Source organism: Alosa sapidissima, chromosome 7, assembly GCF_018492685.1.
Source record: "Alosa sapidissima isolate fAloSap1 chromosome 7, fAloSap1.pri, whole genome shotgun sequence".
In the NCBI taxonomy this organism is placed as follows: Eukaryota; Metazoa; Chordata; class Actinopteri; order Clupeiformes; family Clupeidae; genus Alosa; species Alosa sapidissima.
The window spans coordinates 16,680,341-16,706,962 of record NC_055963.1 but is presented as its reverse complement, the minus strand read 5'-3'; the positions used below and the strand labels follow the sequence as shown (position 1 = coordinate 16,706,962).

Below are 26,622 nucleotides of genomic sequence, written 5' to 3'. Positions count from 1 at the left end.
AAGAGATCTTTGACATTCCATACTACACCTCAGTTACATATAAACAGTCTACTGACCCTCTATGCCTGTTTCCTCACAACAGCAGCCTCAGAGTCCTAAGGAGCAACCGAAGAAAGTTGATCAGAAAGGAGATGACAACAAAAAGCAAGGAGGTAAGCATTGACCACTGAACAGCCATCAGACATGATACGGATGCAGGGTGACGAGATGGCATCTAGATTAAGATCAATGATCTACATCAGCCAGTGTGAAGACATGACTGTACCTTCTGGTACAAAAATATGTCTAGGGATGCATGCAAGATTGGAGTAAATATCTCCAGTCTGAGGACACTAAAGGTCAAAACTATGTGTCTTGTCCACCGGTTTGATTGATTTAAAATTAAGTCAGACAGATGGAATTCTATGGAATATTTAATTAGGCCTACTGTCAAGTGAAATTAACAAATCAGTTACTGACATGAACAAAAACAAACATTGTTCAGTTTTAGAGCTTGCCTACACTTTGCTACCTAGAGACAGATCTGAATCACGTACAGTCAGTGACTCAATAATCACCTGTTGGAGGCATTCTCTCAGTTCCACACTGGGAAGGTTTTTTCTGCTTGAGAGAAAAATCTCCCTGTACGTTCCTATTGTCACCCACGTAATTAATGCTTTAAGATGGCCCAACCATTTATTAATGCTGCAGTAACAGCAAACTAAATAGTAACTCACAGTTTTAGGAACATAGACTAGTTCACATTGCAGTGTGGACCTTGTTCATGCTATACCACTAAATGCTCAATAATTTTCAAATGATTCTAATAGTTGTAGAATAACTTAGTAATAACAGCAGTGGAGTAGCTGAGCATCAGTTTGTGTTTCCATTTAAGTTATCTGTCTGTGTGGCTTTCTCTCGCAGGACAGCCGAAGGGAGAGAAGCAATAACTTCCAAGCCTTTGTGAAGATGGCTCTAGAGACACTTCTGGGTTCCTGTCGCCGTAAACATGGCGGCCCCCGGGGAAGGCAAGGCTGAGATCACTAAACCACACCCCTCCCCACCAACCATCCCACCCTTCTAGCCAATCAATGGCGGCTCATCTCGTCTTGTCATCATGGAGATGACCTGAAGCCTCCGGTCAGTGTCTACCTCAGTGTCTGCCAGATCCAAACGTCTTCCATCTTCCCCCTCCTGCTGTCTTCACCTATTGGCTACTCAGGATTATGACATGCTGCTGAGGAGCTTCTTTGATGAGCCAATGACATGAGATTTTGCTCACAACCCTCTTCCAGCCCCACCCCTTTATAACTGACTCCGCCCCTTTTCAGTGACTATCTTATGGTCCTTACCTATCTTGTAAATAAACAAAATAGATAAATGAATAAAGACAATAATATATTGGATACAACTCGGTCATGAAGGATTAATCAAAGAGTGTGTTATGTTATGTTTTAACAATTTACAGTACATTGTAAAAATATCAATCACTCACATATATGAAAACATATACTCACATTTCCTTCACAATATTCATATTAGGTTTTTATGAAACTCAGTCTCAGGTTCACCTCTCTGATGCCCGACAGAAATGTAGAAATACTCAAACATAACAAATGAGTCTCAGAAGTACAGTTTCTTCTGGTTAAAAATTTAATAAAAGCATCACACATTTTCATATATTTCATTTTCTCACACGCACACTCACATACATACAGTACAGAGTAAAAGTGAAACTAAAGGATAATGTGTTGCGAAAACTAAAGAAAAGACGAATATGAAATTAGGTCAGAAAGTAACAAAAGTACAAAATAGGATAAGTTATAAAGACCAACAATGTACATTTATTGTAGGGTATCAACTCAATGACTTGATTATTCCAGTTGGCACATACAGTACATTGTTCAAACAACATATTCAAGTTTCCATTTTCAGTGTAAACTAGCTGTTCTATTAATCAAATCATTACAAAGTTGTACCCCAGTCGAGATGCAAATCAAAACATGTTTTCAAAAACAAGTCATTAAAGTTGAACTAACAAAGGATAACATGAATATAGGCAGAGGCAAATATAGCAACCGAAGGAACGCCCTTGTTGAAAGTTTAGAGGGTCAGGAGAAGAACAGTGACTCCTGAACAGATCTAGGGCCGATGATGGGTAAATCCGTCTTCTGCAGCACTGGCTGTTCAATCCTGCCTCTTCCGCTCCATTTGTATCACGTCATCCAATCTGCCGTGCACGTAGCCCATCCTCCCCTGTTCTTCCTGTATGTATGTGTCTACCTCAACAGTGACACTCTTCCAGAGAGTGTACACAAAATGATCTACCATCTGTGACAGTTGTTCAATGATGCTTTTGGGAAACGCAGCCCAAGAATGGCACTGATACTGAACAAACATAATCTATCTAATCAAAGCATATTTACACTGAATATAATTATAACGCATTGACTTTAATCAGAATACTTGGAACCAGGACGTACGGGAAACACTCAGTGCAGGGAGGGAGCTCTAAGAGTAAGTGTGCTACAGGATGCACGGGCTGAAGCACTAATGCTACTTTTCTGGAAAACAAATGTGATTGCAAAACGACTGTAACTAAATGAAAACTATGCACTGCAAACTGCAAACTGTACACAGCAACGTACTCAAGGGATAGGATAGTTCTGAGCAAAGTCTCAGTTCAGTTCAGTCTCAGTTCACACTGACACACCACCAGACCATGTTCTGCCATGTGTGTTCACTGACCGCTTGCTACCATGCTGAGAGTGATTTGATTGCTAGTCGCAGAGTGTGATATGTTTTAATAATCAACTAGTAGATGTCTCTGAACACATGCAATGCTTGGTGGATGAGCTGGTAAACTCAGTCCACTGGCTACAACACTAATGTGTGCAAGCTAGGGCTCTGAGCTACCTGTGTCATCCAGCTAAAATGGCCCTAAACTTGACGAGGCTTCTATTTATAGCGTCTTTGGCATGGCTGAATGGAATGGCCTGGTGCTGTGTGTGTATGCCTAAGGCAAGGAAAGACAACTCAGCCTCTCTCGAAAGCAACACTGCACACAGCTGGCCTCCAATGCAGCCTCACTCTATTGACTAACCACTGGAACGCATTAGTCTAAAGATATCCCTCACTGCCAGTCTAGTTTAGTTTTCTCACACAGGAGCACTGGCCAGGGGCCACTTGTAGCCCAGTTCTGCATTGGCCCAGCCAGGTTGGGTCCAGGTCAGCTCTCGACTAAACGGTTATCTGGGTCATCAGCATCACTTGTTCGCAGTTGGAAACCTGCACACGTGGGAGCTCTCAGGCAAGCTAGTACTTTCCACAGGAAAACAAACACCTCTCACAGACAGATGGGTGTGGCTGTGCCAAGTCTAGCTGAGAAAGCATAAACTGAAACCACTTGTCACTTATCACAGGGAATGCTGGTTTTCCTCCTATTCAAAGAATTAAAAGTACAGTTATTCTTCACGTGAAATACGTCATCTTCCCCCCAATTCTGTTTGTGCTCACTGTAAACTAGATGACCAGTATTCTTCTTGTAACAAGCACAGTAAATACAGGTAACGAATGAGAATAATATAAATGAGCATACAGAAAATGAGAATAATATAAAAGTAACCCACGCTCGGCGATAACTGGAGTCTGCTGTGCTGTTGATCCAGGTTTTCAGAGGCGGTGCAAATCTTCCTGGTTCAGACATGTGCAATAGGAATAAGGGCCAGGAGTGTTTGAGCAGCAACAGAGTGCATCAGTAGTTGTTGACAGGATGTATGTATGTGTGTGTGTGTGTGTGTGTGTGGGTGGGTGAGGTGGGGGTCTCTATTTGCTCTGTTTGTGTGTTATATAGTCCAGAAGTATCTCACAGTGCAGTCACAGAGTTCAGTGTCCTATATAGGGCTGCCTCACTGAGACAGGATTGGATTGAAGTAGGCGTTTCGCCCTGATGTGATTTATTGCTTTCCATTTCCTCTCTCTCTCTTCTCTTCTCTTTTCTGCTCTTGTCTTCTCGTCGGTTCTCCTGTTCTCATGTCCAGAATGATATTGTTCTTCCTCTGTCCTCCCCCGTCTCTAAACTGTTAGAGGATCATACGGTAGAGCACCCAGCTACCGAAGGTGACCCAGTGACTCGACCAGCTCAGCTCTGTCCACTTTCTGATGGTGTGATTGGCTATGCTGTCCTGGAAGAGACAACCAAGCAACATGGTCAGGGGGAGCTGTCAGGTGCAGACCAATGACGGTAAAAAAGTGAACATTACATTGCATTTATCACATTTATTCATTTAGGGACTACAGGTGGAAATTAGCAATTGTTGCTATAATCTGGCCAAACACATATTCTCTTGTATCACAAGATTAATGCTTATTTGTGCATTGTCCCTGTTTTAAATAAATACATTTCCAATTCCAATAATTAATCACTAGAAGAACGCTGCCATTGGTGACACTGATCCCTAGCCCCAAAAGTTCAATCAAAAAGCTTGTGTGTGGGTGGAGAAAAAAAGCCATACTGCTTTATTCTCTTTCTGACTAGATATTTTTTTCTCTCTCTTAGCTTTTGTTCAAACCTGGCCTAGGGCCTATTGCCTGGTCTAGCAAAAACTTTCCTTGTGGCCGAATGTCATGGGCTGTTTGAAAGATTGTACAAATGTGTTACAATTGTTGTTTTCTTACCTCGTTCTCCTCCATGTCATCTGAGTTTGAGTCAAACACAGAGCCCAGATAAACCAGATGCAAGAGGGCCAGTCCACTGAAGACCAGGTTTATGAGGTACACCCACAAAGCCTGAAGAGCAATTGGAGAAGGGGAATTAGCATTTTATCCAGAAGGAGTGGAGAACCGTAACACTAAAAAATACACTATATTGTTATTAAGGCTGTAAAGATACATCACCTTTTTGTGTGCGTGACTGCAATCTGGCTGACATCGCCTGGACAAGATGCACGCATTTAAGATAGTGGCTAGTCTTTTCCTTAACACTGGAAATGCAATGCAACACATTAGCAGTATGCCTATGAAAGGAACACACTGTGGCCAAAAACACTGCATGAATTCAGCATAAAATAGGACAAAAAGCCCTGTGGTCTAAAATAGAAAACAATGAATCATTCCAGCCTGGTGCTGCTGCTGCACTGCACCGTGTGAAGAATACACTACTCTATGTTCTCGTTTAAAAAGCATCCACTGCGAATTATCCAGGCAGCGGGGTCTTACCATGCTCCACATACGTGATGAAGCCCAGAGATAAGAGAGCGGCCCCTAGATGGAAGCTCAGGCCCTGTCAGAGAGATAGGAAACAAAGACTGAGAGATTGTACAAAGAGAGCTAATGCCAGCACGCTCAAGCTGGAGCTGAAATGATAGGGCACAGGCTGGCTGTGTGCACTGACAAAGCTACGGACCAGCAGCAAATAAAGGAACTGATATTATGCATGTGTTTCACTTTGTAAGGTTAGTTCCTTAGGGATCCAGTCAGAGGAAACCACTGTGATTTCACCTATACTAATACAAATCACAAGGTCAGGCAAACTTGGATTTCGTTGCATAGATAACCTTTTGCCTCAAGGTCTCTTAGACGACTCTAAGAGGGCTATTTTGCTGAAGCAGTATAGGCCTCGCAGATGTGCCTTTATTAAGGGATGCGCTGCAGGTTGAAGTCCATCTCAGCTAATTGTCCCTGAAGGCCATTGCCATCTGTTTTATATAAATTATTAACATGCCAAAGTGCATCAAGAACAAATGTGCAGGATGACCTTATGCCTAAGTATTGGACATTTAAGTTGTGGTAATGGAAACACAGACTGTACTTACGTGAAGCAGTGCACTGGCTGTGTAGGTTGTAAGGATGGCAGTGAAACTGCCGAATTTGAGAGCACTTTTAAAAACATCTGTGTGGGAGACAGAGAGACATAGGAAATACAGACGAGTAAGATGAGTAAGTCACATGAAACTGCTCTAGATCACACGGCAAACTACATATTAAGTCAAACATGTTGTCTGCGCTGTTCTGACCCCATAACTGATCGGATATGGAAACCAATAAGATGTGTAGGAGAAACAGTGTCTAAATACAGATTGCCCTGGTTCACAATTTGACAGCCAAGCCTACACACTGTCTACTAATCTTTTTCCAAATGAGCGATCACTTAATTGGGCGGCATTTAGTGTTGAAAATGTATTTACTGCTCTTCGCCCGAGGATATCAACTGCTTCCATATAGGGCATGGCCGACTGGGTTCAAGCAGAGACTTTCTAATGTGGAGACACAGAACTCAAAAAATACTCCATAGAAATGCATGGGGCTAGTTTGTCACGCCAATATGGCCATTGTCTACACATATCCCACCCCTTCCTCGGCAAAACGTCGACATGTAAATACATTGAGCCAATCATGTGGTGTGATGTGAATACATTGAGCCAATCATATGGTGTGTTGTGAAGACATCGTGCCAATCATGTGTTGTGATCTCGCCGCTGGAGCAAGATTGGTGTCGTGAAGCCTTGCGCACGCGCAGTTCGACCCAAAGACTGTGCCCGATGAGTGCCCATAAAACGTTGGTATATGGCCGCCGAGTGGAGGGACTTGCCTAAAAGGACTTTGGTTCAAGGCAAATAATTTAACAGACAGTAAAGCTCAGTAAGATATTGCTATACTTCTGTACTGTCATCAAAGATGAGAGAATCTTACAGTAAATGTGCACACTGGAATAGTATGATATTAAATAATTCATGAAGAACAATCCCTGCACAACACTAGCATTATTGAACATTCATTTACATCATAGGGAGCACAAAGCAAGTCTGCCACAAAAGGAGGGTACGGGTTGAGAAGCGAAGCGACAAGGTACAGGTAAGGTACTGTAAGTGAACCTGGATGTTCCAAGTTAGATAGTACTGGATAGAGCTATAAGGTAAAGAACTTGAGCAGAGAGGCAGGCATTTTGGGGTCAAACTAAGGACACAGGCACAGCCCTAACAATTCAGATGTAGGAAAAGTAGAACATCCACTGGAGACCCATCAAGACACGTTAAAACAGGGGTCTCAAACACCCGGCCCGCGTCCTGCCCAATTCCCGCCCGCGACAAAATAATAATGTAATCCGGCCCTTGAGGCTATTAATTGCGACAAACAACGATACTGATTAAAATAGACGATAGATCCAGGTACAGTGACAAATCTCATTTGTAGGCCTACTCTGCTCCACTATGTGCAAGACATCCAGAGCTTGATTCAAACCCAAAATCGCTGCGCAAAGTTTTCAAGAAATACTTGTATTACACGCGAGAAACACAAAGACGTGCATTTGTAATGACGCGGAAGCGATGCAGGCCATAGTGTTGCAGAAATTGAAGCAGAAATTAAGCAGAAATAGGCCTACACCAAATGTTGAAAACGTTCACGTGTGATGAAGTCTTAGGTAAGCTATGTTATTCACCTATTCTAATTCTGAAGGAGAATATCCTTTTGGAGATTATGATCGATCGTCTATGACAGTGATAGTCACGGTGTGTCTGTGAATGGAGGTGCGTGTATACAACGGTTTCCACTAAGCATACCATGCTTGTTTCGAACCTCTGCCCAACATAGCTTGGAGGTTGCAGTGGTAATCGTGATGATAGTGTCCGTAATGGATGTGGTACAGACAGCAGGGCTAGTACAAATAGGGCTCTAAAGAACTACAGTCACCCGCAATATGATGCGAACTTCTGGGTACTGCAGATTACCCGCGATAGGAACTGTTTGACCAGAATACTTTATTGTAGGCCTATATTGTAGTAATCTATTACTAAACCACAACATCAGGTGTTGGTATACATCTTAGGTGTTTTCCTGTTAATTTGTTATGTGGGTAATATGAAAAAAGGAAAGTAAACCTGCTTAAATATGTTCATCCAGTATTTACTGAAAGGTGCATAATTTGAGGTGCTTGCCATCCAGTGACAAATTAGATGGGTAGATTTACCCCCTTCATAAACTTTTGTTTTACTCAAAGATTTTTACATTTACAGTAGGATTTTTACATTTACAGTCTGACCACTTTCAAGCCATGGCCTTTTGAAATTTTGATATAAAAATCCAATGGTGTTGCTTTCTTAACCCTGATGCCTAGTTTGCCAGGTTTAAAAAAGTTATGAGAGGAAATATTTTTATTTGGTGTGAAACACACACACATACCTGTTTTTATGTTTTTCATTTATTTTATAATTTGTATTAATATTTATTTTATCATTATTTTATTTATAAGCTAAGGTTGCTAGCACAGGTGTCTAAAACTAGATAAAAACACTTGCACTTTCTGTTTGCAGTTTTGTGTGGTATTTGAAAAAAAGAACATTGCATTTTCAGAAATGGCCAGCCCTCCAATCAGATGACGTTGGCAGAATTGGCCCCCAGCTCATTTGAGTTTGAGACCCCTGCGTTAAAACAAGACACTTAAAACAAATACCCAACTCACACAATTACTGTGTAAATGCTTGACTGTTCCTATAAACACACTGAGACGGTGAGCAAAAAGGAGCCAGCATTTAGCCCATTTGACAAGATGTCGCCACTATGTACTGTAAACCAACCTCCTCTGGAACAGGGGCGCGTTTCCCAAAACTAGGTTAGCAACTATGGTTTTGGGAAACGCACCCCAGCATAGTCCACAGGGAAGACAAAAACAGAAAGACGTTTTACCCTGCCAATTAAGGTATCATTAACATCAACAAAGCTGGACTCCTGGACACTGTGAAATGGGCTTATTGGACGAGTTCTTGCTGTAATGGGGAAGCTGCTAATAAGGAAACTATTCCCAGAGACTACTGTAGGCCAGAGAGACTGGAGACTGAGAGCTTGGTTTGGTCTGTGTGGAGAGCAAGCAGAGTCATCACCAACACTCACATGTATTCAGCCATTGAGACATGGGCTGGTTCCAAGAGGTCACCACTTCCACCATGGACCTGGGAAACTCCACGTTTAGAGGTTTTGCCACTGTCAAGTCCCTGGAGGACAACAAACCATTGGTGGAGGTTAATATAGGTCAAAGGTGAAGCGTGTCGTTTTTGCTGTCTAAACCAAAAATATCTGTAGACTTACAGGGAGACCACACCGGGCCACGTAACTGAAGCATTCCGTTCGCGTAGTGTCTGCTGCAACAATTAGCTTCCACTTTAATCAATGGAACTGGCTACACCAGATGAGATAGCAGCACATACATTCCAAACAATTAGACCAGTCTTCTAAAACTATGTTTACGCTATGCGAATGGAGCGCTTCAGTTGCGGACCTGGCGTAGCCTCTCTGTTACAATAACAATGCAGCAATCTATCAAATTCATATTGTGGGTAAAGAAGCGGCAACACTGACCACTTAAGGTTCTCCTTCTCTTCTGTGAAGCCAGAGCCCGCCAAAGTGGTGGTGGTTTCACTGAGGTAACTCACAAAGAAGTTGCTGAAATGGAAGGAGAGGGTATTCTCATACCCCAGCAGCCACCTACAGAGGATGAAAGAGAGTGTGGGTTTAGGAGATGAAAAACAAGCTGAAACAAGCAGCTCTGGGCAGCTGTGCTTAGGTGCACACTTTTCCCTCTTGGATCGAGAAAAGCTTACCTTGCAAGAGTCCCTCTGCGAAGCGATGAGGCGAAAGAAAAATTAATAATTAAACTCTGATGCATAATAAATACACATACATACCCTCACTCCATGCACATTTATTGTATGCAAATTTAATACACCATTCCATAACTCCATAGACAAAGGACATTGTGAATAAGAGTGTCAATGTTGAAAATGTATGAAATTAAATGTGAAGTATTTAATTAGGTGGTAGTTACCTGTTCTTTCGTCTCTTCTTGCTTTGGAGCGATGACCAAATAGAGCCGGCAGAGAAGAAAAGCAGAGTGGATTTAATCATCATCATCTTACATCATTTGATGACCATACACGATGGGAATTACACACTCACCAAAAGCAAGCTACACAAAGCAAAGCAAGCACGCCACTGCTTACCGGAGCAGTCTGTCGGTGTAGATGGGAATGAAGTAGGGGAAGAGGTAGGGAGCTACACAGTTGGAGACGAGCAGGCAGAACAGACTCTTGGCCCAGCTGGTGAAGGCCTTCAGGAGCCACCTGAAACTCTGTAGGGAAGGAGAGACCACGTCAGCATACATTTAGAGAGCCAAAACAACATGATCATCAGTTAGAAGGTATAGACCCCTTCAATGTTTGTAAACATCCAGAGGCTAGGTTGGGTGCGCGCACAGCATGGGGTTAGAATAACGGTGCAGCTAATAGACCGGCATGCTGAGCTGTCAAGGTATGCACATGTCATTATCACCCCAGGACTGCGAACTGTACTTTGATAAATTAGTCTTAGGCAATGGCGATTGTCTACCTGATCCTGAGTTGATAACAGAATGGGTAGACGGCGTTAGCAAGTGGCCAGAGATCTGGTTGACAAGCCCAGTGTGAAAAAGTAGAACAAGTAGCCATTTTTCTTGATGTTTTCTTGATGTTTCAGTCAATTCCCACACATACAATTCAATGGGATGTAAAGCTTTCTGACCCCGATAAGCATGTGCTGTGATGTGGACCGTGAAGGGGTCAATAGGGTGCTGTCCTTCCAAACCAACCGGGCTCGCAGATCATTCATCCCTACCAGTATTACACTGTTGAATAAGTTGGGAAGGGAAAATAATGTGATCCTCTCTCTGTGATAATACTGCACTCTGGTATTATATTAAAGTGCCACTGATGATATTGCACTTTACTATTGATACTGGTACTAATGATACTGGTACTATTTTATAATGTAGAGATACGTGGTGTTGTGTATTGTTTTTGTGTGGGGTTATGGGACGGTTTAGTGGTCCTGTTGTTGTCTGTTGTATGTTGTCTGTCTATCTGACGAGCTGTAAGGTGCAAGATGAATTTCCGATCAATCAATGAATATCTATCAATCTATGATGACCAGACAGGCGCACATGAGAATACTCGAAACATTTTACTAAATGATACCAATTGATTCAGACTACACCATGGTTTATAATTGCACTGCACTTTGGATAGTGCAATCTGACACACTTTGGATATGCCAAATTATAGTGCTTATAGCCTATTGATGGCTAACTCAACACAATGCAAATTACCGGTATTTCAGAAGATGAACACAAGATCAAAGATTAGACTTGAGATTCTGTAACTTTAGCTACATATACAAGTGCTGCTAAACTACGATCATTTCTGTGTTTCCATCTACTCACTGACAGCATTGTTATAAAACAGGCTATGCAATAGGGACAGTGTTACGTTGATCTTGAGACATTTCTATATCTTCTACCCTAGTCTTTGTTTTAAGTTTGTAGGTGGACTTACCAGCTGGCGGCTTTCAACCGCCTCTTTGTAGCTATTGTAGCTGATCCAGGGTCCGAAGATGACTGTGCCCACAAAGTAGATGTAGCCCATGAACTCCACTGGAGAGGGGACACTTTCCACTACCCCCCTGTCCAGGTCAAAAGCCAATGAGATGGCCTTCATGGCCACCACCATCTGGGACACTGAATGGATTTTCCAAAACAGAGATATGAAAACAGAGACATGAAACATAACAGAGTATGAGTTACAGGAGACAAAGAAATGTGCAAACCAGCAGATAAGAGTATTTTGGGGCTTCTTCAGCAGAATTGACTGGATATGATATCCTATGATGTCATTTATTGAACTACGCTTTTATATGAATTTAAAAGGAGAACAGCGAATCAGACACTGACTCCAAGGTGACTGACCTCTCATTTTATGCCAGGTGGTGGTGTCCATCATATGTGCCTCACTGAAACAAAACAAACAAAATAACAAAAACAAACAAAACAAAACATTCAATTAAAAAATGAACAGTCAAATTTAGAAGTACAGTTACTCTTTAATACAATATACATCTACATTAATTCATTTGGACACTTTTATCCAGAGCGACTTACTGCAATATAATAACATTTAAGCTACAGAGCTACAGCTACACAATAAAGTATGTAAATATTTAAGCTACAGTGCAGAGGAGGCCTTAGTTGGGATTTAGCACTGCATCTGTCAATTCTAGTACAATACTGTACATACTACTACGCAATACATACTTTTCATTGAGATGGCTAAATAGCACACTATTAATGGCATTACTGTGTGGCAGGTATTAGGCCGAACAAATTAGAGTTTAAAGGACCTTAGGAAGAATCCCTCTGATTTATCCCCTGAAGTGTTATTTGCCATTAGGTTTAACAATACTCTCCACAAGTTAGCAGCACAAAGGGCCTTTTTGGTCAGCAAAGGAGTATGTCTGCCTTTTCATTCCATTACTTTAGAAGCTAGGTAAGCAGAGTGGATCAATTCGAATGAATTTAACATCTAATTCAGCATATTTTTAACACGCTATAGAGATGATATGTACATGGACCAGGGCATAGATCTGTGGTCCGGTCTCCTATAGCTTACCCTAACAGCAGGTAGATGAGGACAGTGATGCAGAGGAACGTTCCACGGATGGTGGAGTGGCGGCAGAGAAAGAGGATGAGGTAGCACAGCAGACTAAGCAGAACCACCCACACCATGTGCAGTTCGAAGAACAGGTAAAGAACGTAGAACCCGCCGCCCACGGTGCTCAGGTGTTTCATGTAGGTGGGAAGCCCTGTCCACATGGAAAGAGACAGACAGTAAAGTAAATTACAGACCCTGTTAAAGGCAATACATTTATAATGAAAACAAGAGGGAGTGTACTGTGGTGTAGCCTATCCATAATAACACCAGCAACACCAATCAATCACATGTCTGGTAAGGTTTCCGAGTGCTATAGGTAGCCTAATGCTTAAATGTCTGGTGTAGGGTAAGACTGCACAGCAAGGAAAATGTTGTTTGGTTGTACTATTGTCAGTGTTCTTTGAATTGTCTATATTAAAGCAGTCAGTCAGGTAATGCTCAAATGCTGCCTGCCTTACTGGTTAAAATCATCAGGTAATGTTGAAATGCTGTGTATTGGTCTGGATCATTAGGTGACACTCAAATACCTTGTGTTGTGTGGGTTAAGACAGTCAAGGAATACTCAAATGCCAAATGATGTTCAAATGAGTTAGGTTTGTCAGATAATGCTGAACCACCGTTAAATTAGTCAGGTAACCCAAACATTATGTGGGTTGATGTAGTCAGACTGAACTGCCATGTGTGGGTTACGTCTGTCAGGTACCCTAATGCTGAAATGCTGTGTGTGGGTGAAGATTATTAGGTAGGTAGTGTAATGCTAAAATGCTGTGTATGTTTGGGTTGGTGTTGTCTGGTACTGCTGAAATGCTGTGTGTGTTTGGGTTGGTGTTGCAGGTACTGCTGAAATGCTGTATATGTTTGGGTCGGTGTTGTCAGGTAATGCCTTACTGAGCCTCCAGAGGAAGCGGCAGGTCAGGCAGATGAGGAGGAGCTTCCAGGTCTGCTCCAGGCCCTGCTGGACCGTAGGGAGCAGGCATCCCCCTGGCAGCTCCGCAAAGAAATCCTGGTGGCTGGGTGCCGCTGGCATCGTGACTCTACAAGGGACATTTGAGGGGAAATGGCATTGTGTTAAAATCATTAGTGCACAATACTGTATGCTATCACTGTCACATGATTGTATTGACATCAATATGAACTCTGAGGAAACATTTGGGAAATTCTGAATTCTCCCGAATTCTCCCTTTAGTATAATTGAGATGGTTGCAATTATATGTCAAGCCCTCATATACCCTACATGGTGTGAATAAGGAATCACATATGAATCTCATAGATATGCTATATAATAATCATATCTCTTATGAATCAAAATAGTGACATAAATCTTACGATGCATCTTGAGAATGAAAGGGTCATATCAATCACTGAATTTGACTGGTTAAGCAACCCACAGTATACACACTCGGGTCAAGAACGCATGCATATCTCGCCGCAACAGGAACTGGAAATGCTGCTCTACTTGAGAAATTGCTTTAATTTAAACTAAGTAATAAAATCTTGCCACATAGCAACAAGGATGTCTATACATGAGCACTAAGGATAGGCTATACATCTCTACTAGCTCAAATTAGCTCGGGGACTTGGGCTATACAATCATCCGCAATGCAGCTGGAAGCCAATAAAATGTATTTTTCTCCTTAAACAATGAATGGTTTTGCTCTCCACGGACGACGCAAAACCTAATTCTTCAGCTAGCCAGCCATGCAGCCGACTTTGCTGGATTGTATTAATCCGATCTGACTGGACCGGCAACATCCCAGCTCTCGACTGTTCTACACTGCCGGCTGATGCCAACCGCACCACGGATGTCATCGTATTGTGCTCCAACGGAATGTACTCACTCACTGAAGTGTGTAGGCTATTGCAAAATATCCTTTGCAGCCGGCGTGTCTTCACTTCAAACGAGAGACTAAATTCCGATCAGTGCGCGTTTGGATTCTCCTCCGCTTCATGGGCGATGTGTAGGATGCAGATGATGCTGAAAATGTGGCCGACTCCTATTGTTGCCATCAGCAGCGACGACAGCTGACTGCGACTGCCCGTCACGCAGTGGGCAACTGAATGGAGACCACGTAAGCCAATCACTTTAGTCGCTTGTAAGGAATAAGCCAATGAAAACGTATGCTCATTGAAAAAAACGAGGGCATCGATTAACCGCTGGGTCGAGCGGGGTTTTCTTGTGAATTCTATGCGGAGGCTGGAAACACACTGCCTTTATGCAAACTGAAATTCAGTATTGCCCAAGCAGGACCAATTTAAATTACTTAAATTATGGGGGTCACAATGGCTGCATCTTTCACTCAAAGATTTAGTCAACCGTCAGCAGAATATAGATTACTACATTTAAAGGAAACTCACCATCAAGTATTAGAGCCATTTCATAATTAATTTTATTAGTAGATGATGTCTACACATAGCAGATGCATGGGCTATGACCAAACAAGTGTGTAATGCATAACATTCAAGCAACAAATGGCATTCACAAACAAGTATGGCAATGGTCTGTCATGTTGATAATATTCATGAATAATGAGTAAGATACAAAAAAGTAAAATAGCGTCTTCAATTCAGACAAAAGAAGAAAAAAAGGCTGATTTCAGAACAGAAATTTCACACCATGTCATTCGAAGACCGTTTAATAGCTTGAGGCACACTTTTTGAGGTAGTTTTGTAGGAAAGCCCATGTTCCATCACAAGTCAATAGAGAAGTCTATAACACAGAGCCCAAAATTCAAAGGAAATCATCAACGTAGATTTCTGTTTGTAGTTTTAGAATTGACATACGAGTAATGGTAAAGACAGCCTTTACAAAAGGCTATACGGGGGGGAAACACTACAAAATCACTGGCCTGGAATGATAAAGTGTAGATGTACAGCACACACACAGACAGTAGGCCTGACTTGCTCAAAGTTTCATCTGGGAATTTAAATTCAAATGGAAAGCCACTCGTGTGCAATATGCCCAAATACATTGCTAACCTATACCTACAATTCCTGATTAACCAGCAGCAATTTAAAGTGATATTCAGTTGTATTTCATACAGTGGAAATAGCATAACAAAAGAGAAAAGAAAATGATGATTAGTCAATCATATCATAAAGAATCTGAGAGACCTGATCATCGCCTCACCGACTCTGCCGCCATCCAAAAAATACAAAGCACAACTTTTGGTGTTGGATTTAATCTTCCCTGCAGCTCAACAGCACCAAGGACTTGCATTATAGCACTACTTCAATATCATACGCAACTCTCTGCCTGGCATGCAGTTTTCTGTCGTCTTTCCTCCTGTAGAGGGCTGGCTGGTCGTAGTACGTGTCAGACTTATGTTTCTTTTCCGGAGGGGAGTAGAGCGGGTGTGCGGCAATGTTTCTGCTGACATCAATCAAGGACTGCTTCTTTTTCATCTTCCTCTTTTTCTTCTTCTCTGTTAGTATCTGCTCAATCCTCGTCATCACATTGCTGGAGGAAGGCGCTTCGTCCTCGTCGATTGTGTGCTCGAACTCATGCGACTCGAGCATGACGGGCATGGGCGTGGTCATGGTGGGTGGCGACGGTGGCGCATGGGGAGCGATGGAAGGCAGGGTGGAGGGCAGCCGGAGCTTCTCCATGTTGTACTCGTGTTCCTGGCAGAAGAGCACGCCGCACTCCTGGCAGCGGTACATTTCCTCCTTCTCATGGATGGTCATGTGCCGCTTGAGGTTGTGGTGTGTGGTGAAGGAGCGGTCGCAGCGCTCGCAGGGGAAGGGACGCTCGCCCGTGTGCACCCGCTGGTGCTCGTGGTGGTGGCTGCGGCTCAGGAAGCGCTTGCCGCAGATGGAGCACTCGTAGGGACGGTCGCGGTCGTGGAACTGCCGGTGCTTGGCCAGCTGCACGATGGAGAAAAAGGTCTCACCGCACACGTCACAAGTGTACTCGCCAGAGAAACGCGGCCGCTGCAGTGACCCGGATTCGGAGGAAGACAGTAGGGCTCCGTCAGACTCGCCACTGTTCAGGTGAGACGCCTGCATGGCCGCAGCATGGTGCAGGCTCCACAGGGCCTCCTCTCTCGCCTCCTCACTGGCCAGCGCCTCCTCTTCAATGGCATCAAGTTCATCCAAGGCATCCATAACTCCCCAGTGGTGGTGTAGCCTGCAAGACAAACCAGAACACATTTGAAATGTGTGCTTGGAAGACTAACATAAAGCCAAACCAGTAATCACCAAACCAATATGACGTCAAGTTTAGTAATAATTTTAACGAGGAAATTCCATGTAATTTGCTCACAAATCTACATTTGTGCACTAATGCATAGAATGCGTGTATACGAGATGTTCAGTAGGAACGGATGCAGGTTGCAAACTGTAATACGACACAGCCTATCTATAGAACACGTTAATAGCCTCTTATGAATTACATGATTATGACAAAATATCAAAACGTCTCTGCACCTTCGTACTAGAGATCAGCCAGTGTTGGTTGAACAATTACGGCCTCATCTCTTCGTTCAAAAATCAAAGAAGAAAATGCTGAAAAGAAGTACGTGCCTCGAACCACCATAAAACCCCAACATTTCACACCAGTGAGGACAGTACATTATTTGTAAGCAGAGATCGTTACGTTGAAATTAGCCCGTCTTGATGCACGCAGGCTAGTAGCTAGTTTATTGACCCACGCTAGCATTTGAGCCATGCAAAGTTATCCTAGCAATGTGCATACTGAACCAAGGTCCATAATGCAGGTTCAACTAACGTTACTTACAAACTGTCATTCCGTTTGCATGTAATACATCATAAGATGTTTCAGCAAACGCATACAGGGAGGCAAAATCAGCTATCAATGATAAAGAACAGACACACCTTCAAGTTAGCCAACCGCTAATACCACAACAGTAACATTAGCCCTGTGGATTCTTGGCTACTGTCCAGCGCGCGGTTTCTTTTACGAACACGCATGTGACGTAATACACCACCATCAATGCCATCCTTAAAAACAATAACCCTGATTGAAACATACCTCCGAGATATACAAGCAAACGGCGTACACAATTCTTACTTTTCAGTCGGTGAATACATCAATGCTTGCCGGGTTGGTTTTTGGGCTGTAACACAAACTTCCGGCAATCCGGACTAAGAAAAGTTGTGCCTCTCCTTGGGCCCCCCTGTACCTTGCTCCCCATGCCCAAGGTTCCTTGTGGAACAAAAACTTCCCGCCCAGGAAGTCAACTGATTCACCGTGAAGTGCAAGAGAGCTAATTCCAGTTGTAACTTAACAAATGTCTACACATCTCCCTGCAATAAAATGTATGTATGATGATGTATGTCACCAAAGGTGACTAGACCTCTACAAAAATCTATCAACTAACCCGTTCGCAATTATTTGAAAAGTGCTGCTGAGTCCGCTACGCCAGGTGTCGCTCCTACTCTTTCTTCCACAAGTAACTGAGCAGAGAGCGCTGCCAACCTTGATTATCATCAGAGACGGGCTCTGTTATCATGATTCTTTCACTACAGAACATCTCAGATGCGATATAGTGATAGCTACGTGAATAAGAAACGGTGAATGCAAATAGACAATGCCCCCCCCCCCTCCCCCTCCTCCATTGTGCAGAGTGATGCTATCTTGGTATTTCAAAACCTGCTTTGCATCCCTAGCGCTCTCTCTCCAGTCTATAATCTAGCCTATTCCATCAAAAATCTCAAACACACACACAAAACACAATACAAACACAATTGAGGTAGACTGTTGTAGAATGTTTTAAAACACAATAGCATAAATGTGTCAACAGACATAAATGTGTCTAATAGTCATGTCACCCCTTACAAATTACTAGACAAAAACAAGTAAACAAATACAAACCAATAGAACAATCAAACAAGTAAACAAATAGAACAATCAAACCAACTATTATCGTGTGCAATATGCTCAAATACATTGCTAACTTCATAGGCCTACACCTTATTCCTGATGATTGATGTGTTCCACAGTAACATTACAACACCACCTCGATGTCATAAGCGACTCTCTGCATGGTATGTGCTTTTCTGTGGCCCACAGTGGCCGCCTTTCTCCTCCTGTAGTCGTACTGTACAACTGCTCATTATGATACAGAGTAGAGTCATATTTGTGCTCCTTCTTGGCTGGTGGGAAAAGCGGGAGTGCGGCAATATTTCTGCTGGCATCAATCAAGGACTTCTTCTTCTTCAACTTCTTTTCCCTCTTCTCCACAAGTATCCTCTCCATACTCATCATCACATTACAGGAGGAAGGCATGTCATTGGTTAGAGGGAGCTGGTGCTTGAGCGTGACAAGCGTTTGTGTGATGGGAGCCTGAGCGATGGCAGGGAGCACGGTGGCAGTGGGCAGCCGGAGCTTCTCGGGGTTTTATTTGTGTTTCCCGCACTCCTGGCAGCGGTACATCTCCTCTCTCGCGTGGATGGTCATGTGGCGCATGAGGTTGTGTTTTGAGGACATGGTGAGGCTGCAGAACTCACAAGCAAGCAAACCGCACACCACTGTGCACGTGCAAGTGATTGCTGAGGTTACTGCTGGAAAAGAATCGCTTCCTGCAAATGGGGCACTGAAAGAGGCGGCCGGGGTCGTGGAACTGATGGTGCTTGGTCAGCCTTATGATGGAGAGGAATATCTCGCCACACTCCTCGCAGGTGTAATGGTTTGAGGAGCGGGGCCGTGGCAGTCGCCTGGACACAGAGGAGAGCGGTTGGGCTCCATCAGGCTTGCCACTGATCAACAGGTCAACATGGCAGCAGCATGGTGCAGGCTCCACAGGGCCTCCTCCTTCGCCTCCTCTCTTGCCAGCACCTCCTTATCAAGGGCATCAAGTTCATCCATGGCATCCACGGCTCCTCAGTGGTGGTGTATAGTCTGCAAGACAAATAAAAAAAAATGTGTGAATTAAATTAAACTGTGTGATTCATGTAACCACCACACTTTCATGTACAACTATCATGTACAACTAGATGTACCGCAGAGCGGTACAAAATATGACTGCCGCCCAGTCCAGCACATTTGTTCCAGAAAAATAAGTCACGCTTGTCAAATTGTGTTCATTTCCTACTTTGTTCCTTTTTTGTGTGTTTGTAATTGAGTGTCTGCAGAGTGTGTGGTTGTTTTTGTGTATATGTGTTTTGTGTGTGTTTTTTGTGTGTGAGTGTGTGTGTGTGTGCGTGTGTTTGTTTATGTGTTTGTGTGCGTGTTTGTGTGTGTCGTGTGTGTGCATGTATGTGTGTGCATGTGTAGTGTGTGTGTGTGTGTGTGTGCGCATGTGGGTGTGTCTTTATGTATGTGTACATAAATAAAGCAAATCAGGGAACCACCTACTCTTTGCGATAAGTGCCATGGGATCTTTAACAACCATGGTGATTCAGGACCTCAATTTAACATTCATGCAAAGGAAAACATCTCCTGCAGTACAGTGTCCCTGTCACTGCAATAGGACATTGGGATTTTATACAACCCCACCCCCATCTTGCCTGTTCATAATTCTGAGAAATTCTTGAATTGTGTGCATGTGTACGTGTTTATGTTTGTGTGTGTGTGTGTGTGTGTGTGCGTGCACGTGCTTGTGGGTGTGCCTGTGTGTGTGCCTGTGTGTGTGCATGTGCATGCATGCGTACATATGTCTACTGTGTGTGTATATGTCATACGTATGATTACTGTGAATGTATGTGTGTGTGTGTGTGAATATCTGTTTATGCACATGTGTACATATAGAATGGGTTAACATGACCCCTGGAGGAAAACTGACCCAAAAAATTGGTCATCCTAGGCCCTACGGTTCTCAAGATATTCACAGAAAACTCTGTTGGTGTACGGTCACTAAATGTACACATAAATTAATTTATTGTATGGCCCCCCATGAACGTCCACTAAACTTGGCATGCATTCGGAGGGTGTCATAATGATCCTACGCTTTCAATTTTGTGCAGTTTTGACCATGTCAGCCAGAGATATTGTGATTACAACACCTCATTTTTTGCTTTTTAATTTTTAACTAGGTGGCGCTATACATGAAATAAGTGGTAATGGGATGGGTTGACATGGCCCCTTAAGACCAACATACAAAAAAAGGTGGTCCTTCTAGGCCCTATGGTTCTCGAGATATTCACAGAAAACTGTGTCCGGCCACCTACAGGCCAGTTGGTGTACAGTAACATAAATTAATTTATTGTATGGCCGCGCATTAACGGAATTCCATGAAACTTGGCGTGCCTTCAGAGGGTGTCATAATGATCCTACACTTCCAATTTCGTGCAGTTTTGACCATGTTAGGTCACAGATACCTGCGATTACAACACCTCATTTTTACTTTTTTGTTTTTAACTAGGTGGCGCTATACATGAAATGAGTGGTTACGGAATGGGTTGACATGGCCACTTAAGATCAACATACAAAAAAAGGTGGTCTTCCTAAACCCTACGGTTCTCGAGATATTCACAGAAAACTGTGTCTGCCCTACCCTCCTTTCGGGGGGCTACAGATCAAAACGAAAAACGATGGTTCCATGCTATCCATGTGGGGCTACATGCCCACCAAGTTTCGTGTACCCCGGTCTTTCAGTGTCCCGGAAATAAAAGAAAAAAAAAATCTGACTAAACCTATATGACCGCCACTTCGCTGCGCGGCGGTCATAATAAGGACATTCCCTTTTTGCTCATTAACAAACCAACATTCAAAGCTTACAGAAAAGAATGTTGCAAAGCTTACAGAAAAGAAAGAGTATGCAAAGCTCAACTCAAAAACATGCAAAAAGCTATAAAACAACTGCAAAAAGCTATAAAACAGACACAACAGCTGTATCCAACATTACTGTCAGGCCTACAGTACTACTATACAATCAAATAATAGCTTCAACATGCAGCATGAATGATGAAGCTATCTGGCACTCAATCCCCACATTTTACACAAGTTTTATTACAAGAAGAAACAGCAATAATGACATTTGACCTTCTTTATCTAGCAATAAACCCATGGTCATTTGGATCAAACCCAACAATGTACAGCAAAAACGTTGAGGTATCAATTTACTTATTAATATCATATGCTGATGAAGCACAATCACCTATTTATGAGACATGTAAAATGATGCACAATGTCAAGTCAAGACAAAGAATGCAATTTTTGACAGCACTTCAGCACTTCAAGCTAGCCAATAATATCGATCAATGTTAAAATACCACAACAGTCACGTTATCTCATGGCTTCTTGGCAGCTACATGCCAACGCAGGGTTTCATACAGCTGAGAGATAAGAGCAAAGGTGTGAAACTCCTACTTTTCAGGTTCGGGGCTAAAGCTAAAAACAAAACTTCCCAGACAATAGAAACTTGTGCATCTCAGGACAAGAGCCCCTAGATTTCCATGGCCAATGGTTCCTTTTGTAGTAAGTTTCCTCCAATATTTTCAAGTGGTTGGTATGATGATAACTCTGATGTGAAATTTTAGATTTTATATATCCTACATTTAATTTACATGGAACATGTAACTTTCAGATTCACAGAAAGCTGGTGATTTGAAGAGAATGCTTATCCCATCAGGTGTCGCTATTGCTCTTTGTGCGTTTCGAGTGACGACGCAGAATGGTCATTGTGGGATTCACACATCAGGATGTTGAAAGCACCTTTAATAGGACGTGAGTTTAGAGATTTATGTGACTCTACCCTATCTACCTGTGAAATTAAAAAGGCTGTTATGGCAATGAAAAAGGGTAAGTCGCCAGGTATAGATGGACTCACCACAGAGTTTTTTGTACATTTCTGGGATTTGCTTGAAAAACCTCTCTGTGCCTTGATTAATAAATGTATTTCAGATAAAGAAATGACAGACACTATGAAACAAGGCATCATAACACTTATTCCCAAACCGGGTAAAGATAGTTTAATGATTGATAATTGGAGACCAATCAGCCTTCTTACTATTGAGTATAAGATGCTTATGCAAACAGATTAAAACAAGGTCTAGACTTTATTAAACACAAACTGGGTTTATGAAAAATCGACACATTAGTAACAACATTAGACTTATTCTTGATTTAGTAGATTATGCTCACTTAGTTGGAATAGATAGTCTCATACTTTTCCTGGATTTTTATAAAGCATTTGATACCGTTGAACACAATTTTCTTTTTGAAACACTCCGAGTTTTTGGTTTTAGCGACAGTTTTATTAATGTGGTACAAATGTTTTATAATAATATAAATAGTGTAGTTATTCTTGGAAATAACACTTCACAAAGATTCAGTATCAGTCGTGGAGTGCGACAGGGGTGTCCATTTTCTCCTTTTTTATTGATGGTTGTTGAGTTACTCTCTATAAGCATATACGTGAAGAAAACAGTATCTCAGGGATTGACATTTTTGGTAAACAGTTGAAAATTTCTCAATTGGCTCAATTGTATTTTTTTGAAAATAAGGATGAAGTTCCTAAAGTCATTGCTTTAGTGGAAGATTTTTCAAAGGCCTCTGGTTTAACTATTAATTTGAACAAATGTGATTTGCTACCCTTACACAGAATGACAGAGACTTCTATCTGTAACATAGCTGTGTGGTCTGTAGTGAAGTATTTGGGTATACATATCATTAATAACAATATTGAAAGGCAAAATCTTAAATTTTCCTCCAGGTTAAAAATGGCTAAAATGAAACTGAATAGTTGGTTACAGTTTTTCTCAGTCGCTTTGGTGCTTTTTTCAGATCATCATAACTATTAGTTCAACCTCCACAACATTTAGTCATTTGTGCACATCATAGTAGCAATTTCTCCTTCCTCTGAACAAATTGCAAATACTTTTGGACATGTATCAGTTACTTTCATACAATTCTCTGCTGTTTTTTTAACATTATCATTTGCTTATGTCATGTCAGTCAAAATGAACTATACTTATGAATGCTGAATAGTCGTTCCCAATAAAACTAATAGTCTTCATTTCATTGCTTGAGTCATTACATACAAAATTGTTGTCACAGTGCTGTAGAATTGCAAAGAGCATACAGTAAAAATGTATGCATTCAGTGTCTTGTACTCACTTACTCACCTAACTACAGCAATGTGTAACTTTACTGTAGTTTTCAAATGGCTGTACAAGTACTGTATAGTGCTGTCTTGAGCATGTTCAGGTAGTGTCACCGAGTTCTGACCTTTTGCATTGGAAAACACTGAGAGAACTGTCATAATGAAAACATGACAAAGCCATTTGACTATCTTGTTCATAAACGATGGTGTCAAGACTTCTCATTTTGATGACACTGACAGTTTCATTGACATGAATACCTGCTTTTGAGGAATGGACTATCCATTTTGAGCAAGTGACGTGCTTTTGCAGGTCATCCACTAGGTTTTGCAGTTTGCACTAATTGTTTTGAGAATTGCACTAACTTCTGTGCAAATGTTAATAGTGATGTGAGAAAAGCACCAAAGCGACTGAGAAAAACTGTAATAAGAGATGTGTCCATTTTTGGACGAGTTTTTCTGTCCAAAGCTGAAGGGTTATCACGTTGTGTTTATCCCTCTCTCTGTCTTTTTGTTAATGATTTTGTTTGTAAAGAGATAAATAAGCTATTCTTTAATTTCATTTGGAAGAACAGAACAGCTAAACTCAAAAAAGGGATAATCACTAACTGTAAAGGAGAGGGTGGACTTGAGGCAGTGAACTTTATTGACCTGAATTATTCCTTTAAAGTGAACTGGATTAAGAGGCTTTTGTGTAGTCCTCTCTCTATTTGGAACTTTATTCCGCATAATGTCTTTAGCATGGTTGGTGGTATACATTTCCTGCTACAATGTGATTACTCCATACCCAAACTTCCAATTAAGTTGTCCAAATTTCACCAACAAGCACTGCTATCTTGGAAAATCTGATACCTGCACAATTTCTCCCCACATTGTGCCTTTCTTTGGAATAACTGTAAGATCATCAGCAAGAACAAATCCATCTTTCTTCAAAACTGGTATGAAAAGGGTATCAATCATATTGACTCATATAGATGCAATGACTTTCAACTTTTCTGGGTGAATGTGTTTGAATGTGAGATTGTTCTGTTAAGCTTAACAATTAGCCCATGTGTAAATCAACTTCCTGTGGAAGAGCACTGTCCCATAGACAGCAAAAGAAAAGTCCACAGGAAAGACAGAAACAGGAAGACGTTTTACCCTGCCAATTAAGGTATCATTAACATCAATGAGGCCGGACACCTGGACACTGTGAAATTGGTCTATCGAAATGAAAAAGTTAAGCAAAAAGAGAGATTATTGCTGAGGTATCCTGAAACAGGGAGAGGAACTGCAGAGGACCAAACCTGCTTGTTTTGAGGTCTGCAGAGGACCAAACCACTAACCATGATTCAGAGTTGCTGGTATGGCAGTCAAAGCGCATACTCAATTGTCCTGACAGGCAGCACTCATATCCACACAATTCAATATGACGCGCAGTCAGCCTCATGTAGCCTAGGCCGGACAGTGGCTGCCTCAGGCATGGGTCCGACCCTGACCCTAGTCAGACTCTACACAGCTTTGCTCCCACAAAGCCTAATCCCTGTGAGATCCTTTTCCGTTCTGGGTGTTGCAATATATTACACGCTAACACGCTACATGCATGACACGGCAATTCCAGGAATTCCAGAGTTCAATTCCACAAAAATCTGGCTTGGCAGTAGGCCTACTCACCTTTATCTTTGTAGCCTGCTGTTTCTCAGCACACATGCACTCACTCTCACACACACAACTGTACATCACTATGCATCGAAATATGATCATTGCCAACAGCATATCATAACATTTAATATAGTGAAAGGCTTGGGAACACAAAAATGGCGGCATGCTTCACTCAGACTGTCCCAGACATATGATTTAGTAAAGGAAAAACAATGCTACTTTTACACCAATTCTTTTGTTATAGCACACCTACCTAACCACACCACTTTTTTTTAACGTTTTTTGTGTAGTGCAATAGACTATGGCTCACCAATTTGAAAAGAAAATCCCTTTTCAGCTACAAAGGCTGTATTTCCTCCCACGCTTGTACAAGTAGACAATGCCCGTCATTTATTGGACATATGTTATTCGCGGGACAGGCTTAAGCCCAGGAAAACAAGCCAAATAAAATTATTCAACAGTGAAAGCCACAGGAGCTAAATTATATTAAATTATGCTCAAGTTATTTTTTAATTCAGTTGGTAACGCAATGGAACACTGAGGGACAAAACAATTACCAAACAGTTGAGTGAATTAGTGTGTGTGTGTGTGTGTGTGAGAGAGAGAGAGAGAAAGAGAGAGAGTGTGTGTGTGTTCATTTATTTTTCCCCATGTATTTTTTGAGTACATTTCTCTGTCTGCCCCGTCCTCTCTCTCTCCATGTGTGTGTGTGTGTGTGTGTGTGTGTGTGTGTGTGTGTGTGTGTGTGTGTGTTTGTGTGCCAGCATCTGTGTGTGCTCCTGAAAGACATTTTGTTTTCCTCTGTTTCCCATCCCTGGAGAAACAAGTTGGCACTGTGGCTTGCCCCCTCTCCTCCCTCTTTCCTCTCCTCCCTTACTCCTCCCCTCTCTCTCCTCTCCTCCCTGTCCCCTGTTCTCTCATGGTGACACACTTCCATCTGCCCTCTCTCCCCCTCTCTCTCTCCCTTATCTCTCCACTTCTCTCTCCCTCTCTCTCTCTCCCTCTCTCTACTTCTCTCTCTCCACTTCTCTCTTTCCCTCACTCTCTCCACTTCTATCTTTCCCTTACTTTCTCCACTTCTCTCTCTCCCTCACTCTCTCCACTTCTCTTTCTCCCATTCTCTCCACTTCTCTCTCTCCCTCTCTCCTCCTATGTTCTATTCTACCCCTCCATTTCCTCTCTCTTCTGCCGTTGGTATTCCAGTACCTTTTACTAAAAGGTTTCTAATGGAAACAGAATCCCTTATTCACATGCTGCTGTGTCTCCATGGAAAGCCTGAATTTGTGTCAGTCTGCTGGGTATACATCCTCATCCTCTCTTGTGGAGTTGCTTGTAGGGATTGTAGGGATTGCTAGGCTCTGAAATACAGTATACTGTGTATTTGTGTGTGTGTGTGTGTGTGTGTGTGTGTGTGTGTGTGTGTGTGTGTGTGTGTGTGTGTGTGTCTGTCTCTATGTGCAGACAATAAACACATTTTGTATTAGCCAACCCTG

At 42.2% G+C, this 26,622-nt stretch overlaps 2 protein-coding genes and 1 long non-coding RNA gene across 7 annotated transcripts; all 3 read right to left on the bottom strand.

Moving 5' to 3' along the window:
- Positions 1–1,765: 1,765 nt before the first annotated feature.
- On the bottom strand, positions 1,766–14,518 carry LOC121713502 (protein-serine O-palmitoleoyltransferase porcupine-like). Of its 3 annotated transcripts, XR_006032836.1 has the most exons (16): positions 14,327–14,518; positions 13,377–13,522; positions 12,447–12,639; positions 11,747–11,790; positions 11,337–11,518; positions 9,972–10,099; positions 9,797–9,817; positions 9,573–9,587; positions 9,331–9,456; positions 8,866–8,966; positions 5,793–5,869; positions 5,197–5,260; positions 4,876–4,961; positions 4,657–4,767; positions 3,609–4,163; positions 1,766–3,419 (listed from the first exon to the last, which is right to left on the bottom strand). XR_006032836.1 is itself a non-coding variant. In XM_042098143.1 (15 exons), the coding sequence occupies exons 2-15, from the start codon at positions 13,513–13,515 to the stop codon at positions 4,062–4,064; spliced, it is 1,389 nt and encodes a 462-aa protein (XP_041954077.1). In that variant the 5' UTR covers positions 13,516–13,522; positions 14,327–14,518; the 3' UTR covers positions 1,766–4,061. The 3 variants fall into 3 exon arrangements, 2 of the variants coding, with proteins under 2 accessions (XP_041954077.1, XP_041954078.1); XM_042098143.1 differs by having other exon boundaries at positions 1,766–4,163; XM_042098144.1 differs by having other exon boundaries at positions 1,766–4,163; positions 14,331–14,518.
- Positions 14,519–14,857: 339 nt separating this feature from the next.
- Positions 14,858–17,735, bottom strand: LOC121714135 (zinc finger protein 135-like). Of its 3 annotated transcripts, none has more exons than XM_042099338.1 (2): positions 17,479–17,735; positions 14,858–16,614 (listed from the first exon to the last, which is right to left on the bottom strand). In XM_042099338.1, the coding sequence occupies exon 2, from the start codon at positions 16,590–16,592 to the stop codon at positions 15,705–15,707; it is 888 nt and encodes a 295-aa protein (XP_041955272.1). In that variant the 5' UTR covers positions 16,593–16,614; positions 17,479–17,735; the 3' UTR covers positions 14,858–15,704. The 3 variants fall into 3 exon arrangements, with proteins under 3 accessions (XP_041955272.1, XP_041955271.1, XP_041955273.1); XM_042099337.1 differs by having other exon boundaries at positions 17,518–17,734; XM_042099339.1 differs by lacking the exon at positions 17,479–17,735 and adding an exon at positions 17,322–17,441.
- Positions 14,858–26,622, bottom strand: LOC121714136. Its single transcript, XR_006033034.1, has 3 exons — positions 26,593–26,622; positions 21,430–21,432; positions 14,858–15,610 (listed from the first exon to the last, which is right to left on the bottom strand). It is a non-coding gene; the product is annotated as an uncharacterized LOC121714136 (long non-coding RNA).

Excerpts from the sequence above, each read along its gene's own strand:
- LOC121713502 (XM_042098143.1), bottom strand. The coding sequence starts at position 13,515 with ATGCCAGCGGCACCCAGCCACCAGGATTTCTTTGCGGAGCTGCCAGGG. Across the intron at positions 8,967-9,330 it reads GAGAAGGAGAACCTTAAGTG|GGACTTGACAGTGGCAAAAC; the intron begins GTCAGTGTTGCC and ends GTTGTCCTCCAG. Across the intron at positions 5,870-8,865 it reads GTCTCAATGGCTGAATACAT|ATGTTTTTAAAAGTGCTCTC; the intron begins GTGAGTGTTGGT and ends TCTCCCACACAG.
- LOC121714135 (XM_042099337.1), bottom strand. The coding sequence starts at position 17,537 with ATGTATTCACCGACTGAAAA. Across the intron at positions 16,615-17,517 it reads ATGTATTCACCGACTGAAAA|GCTACACCACCACTGGGGAG; the intron begins GTAAGAATTGTG and ends TTTGTCTTGCAG.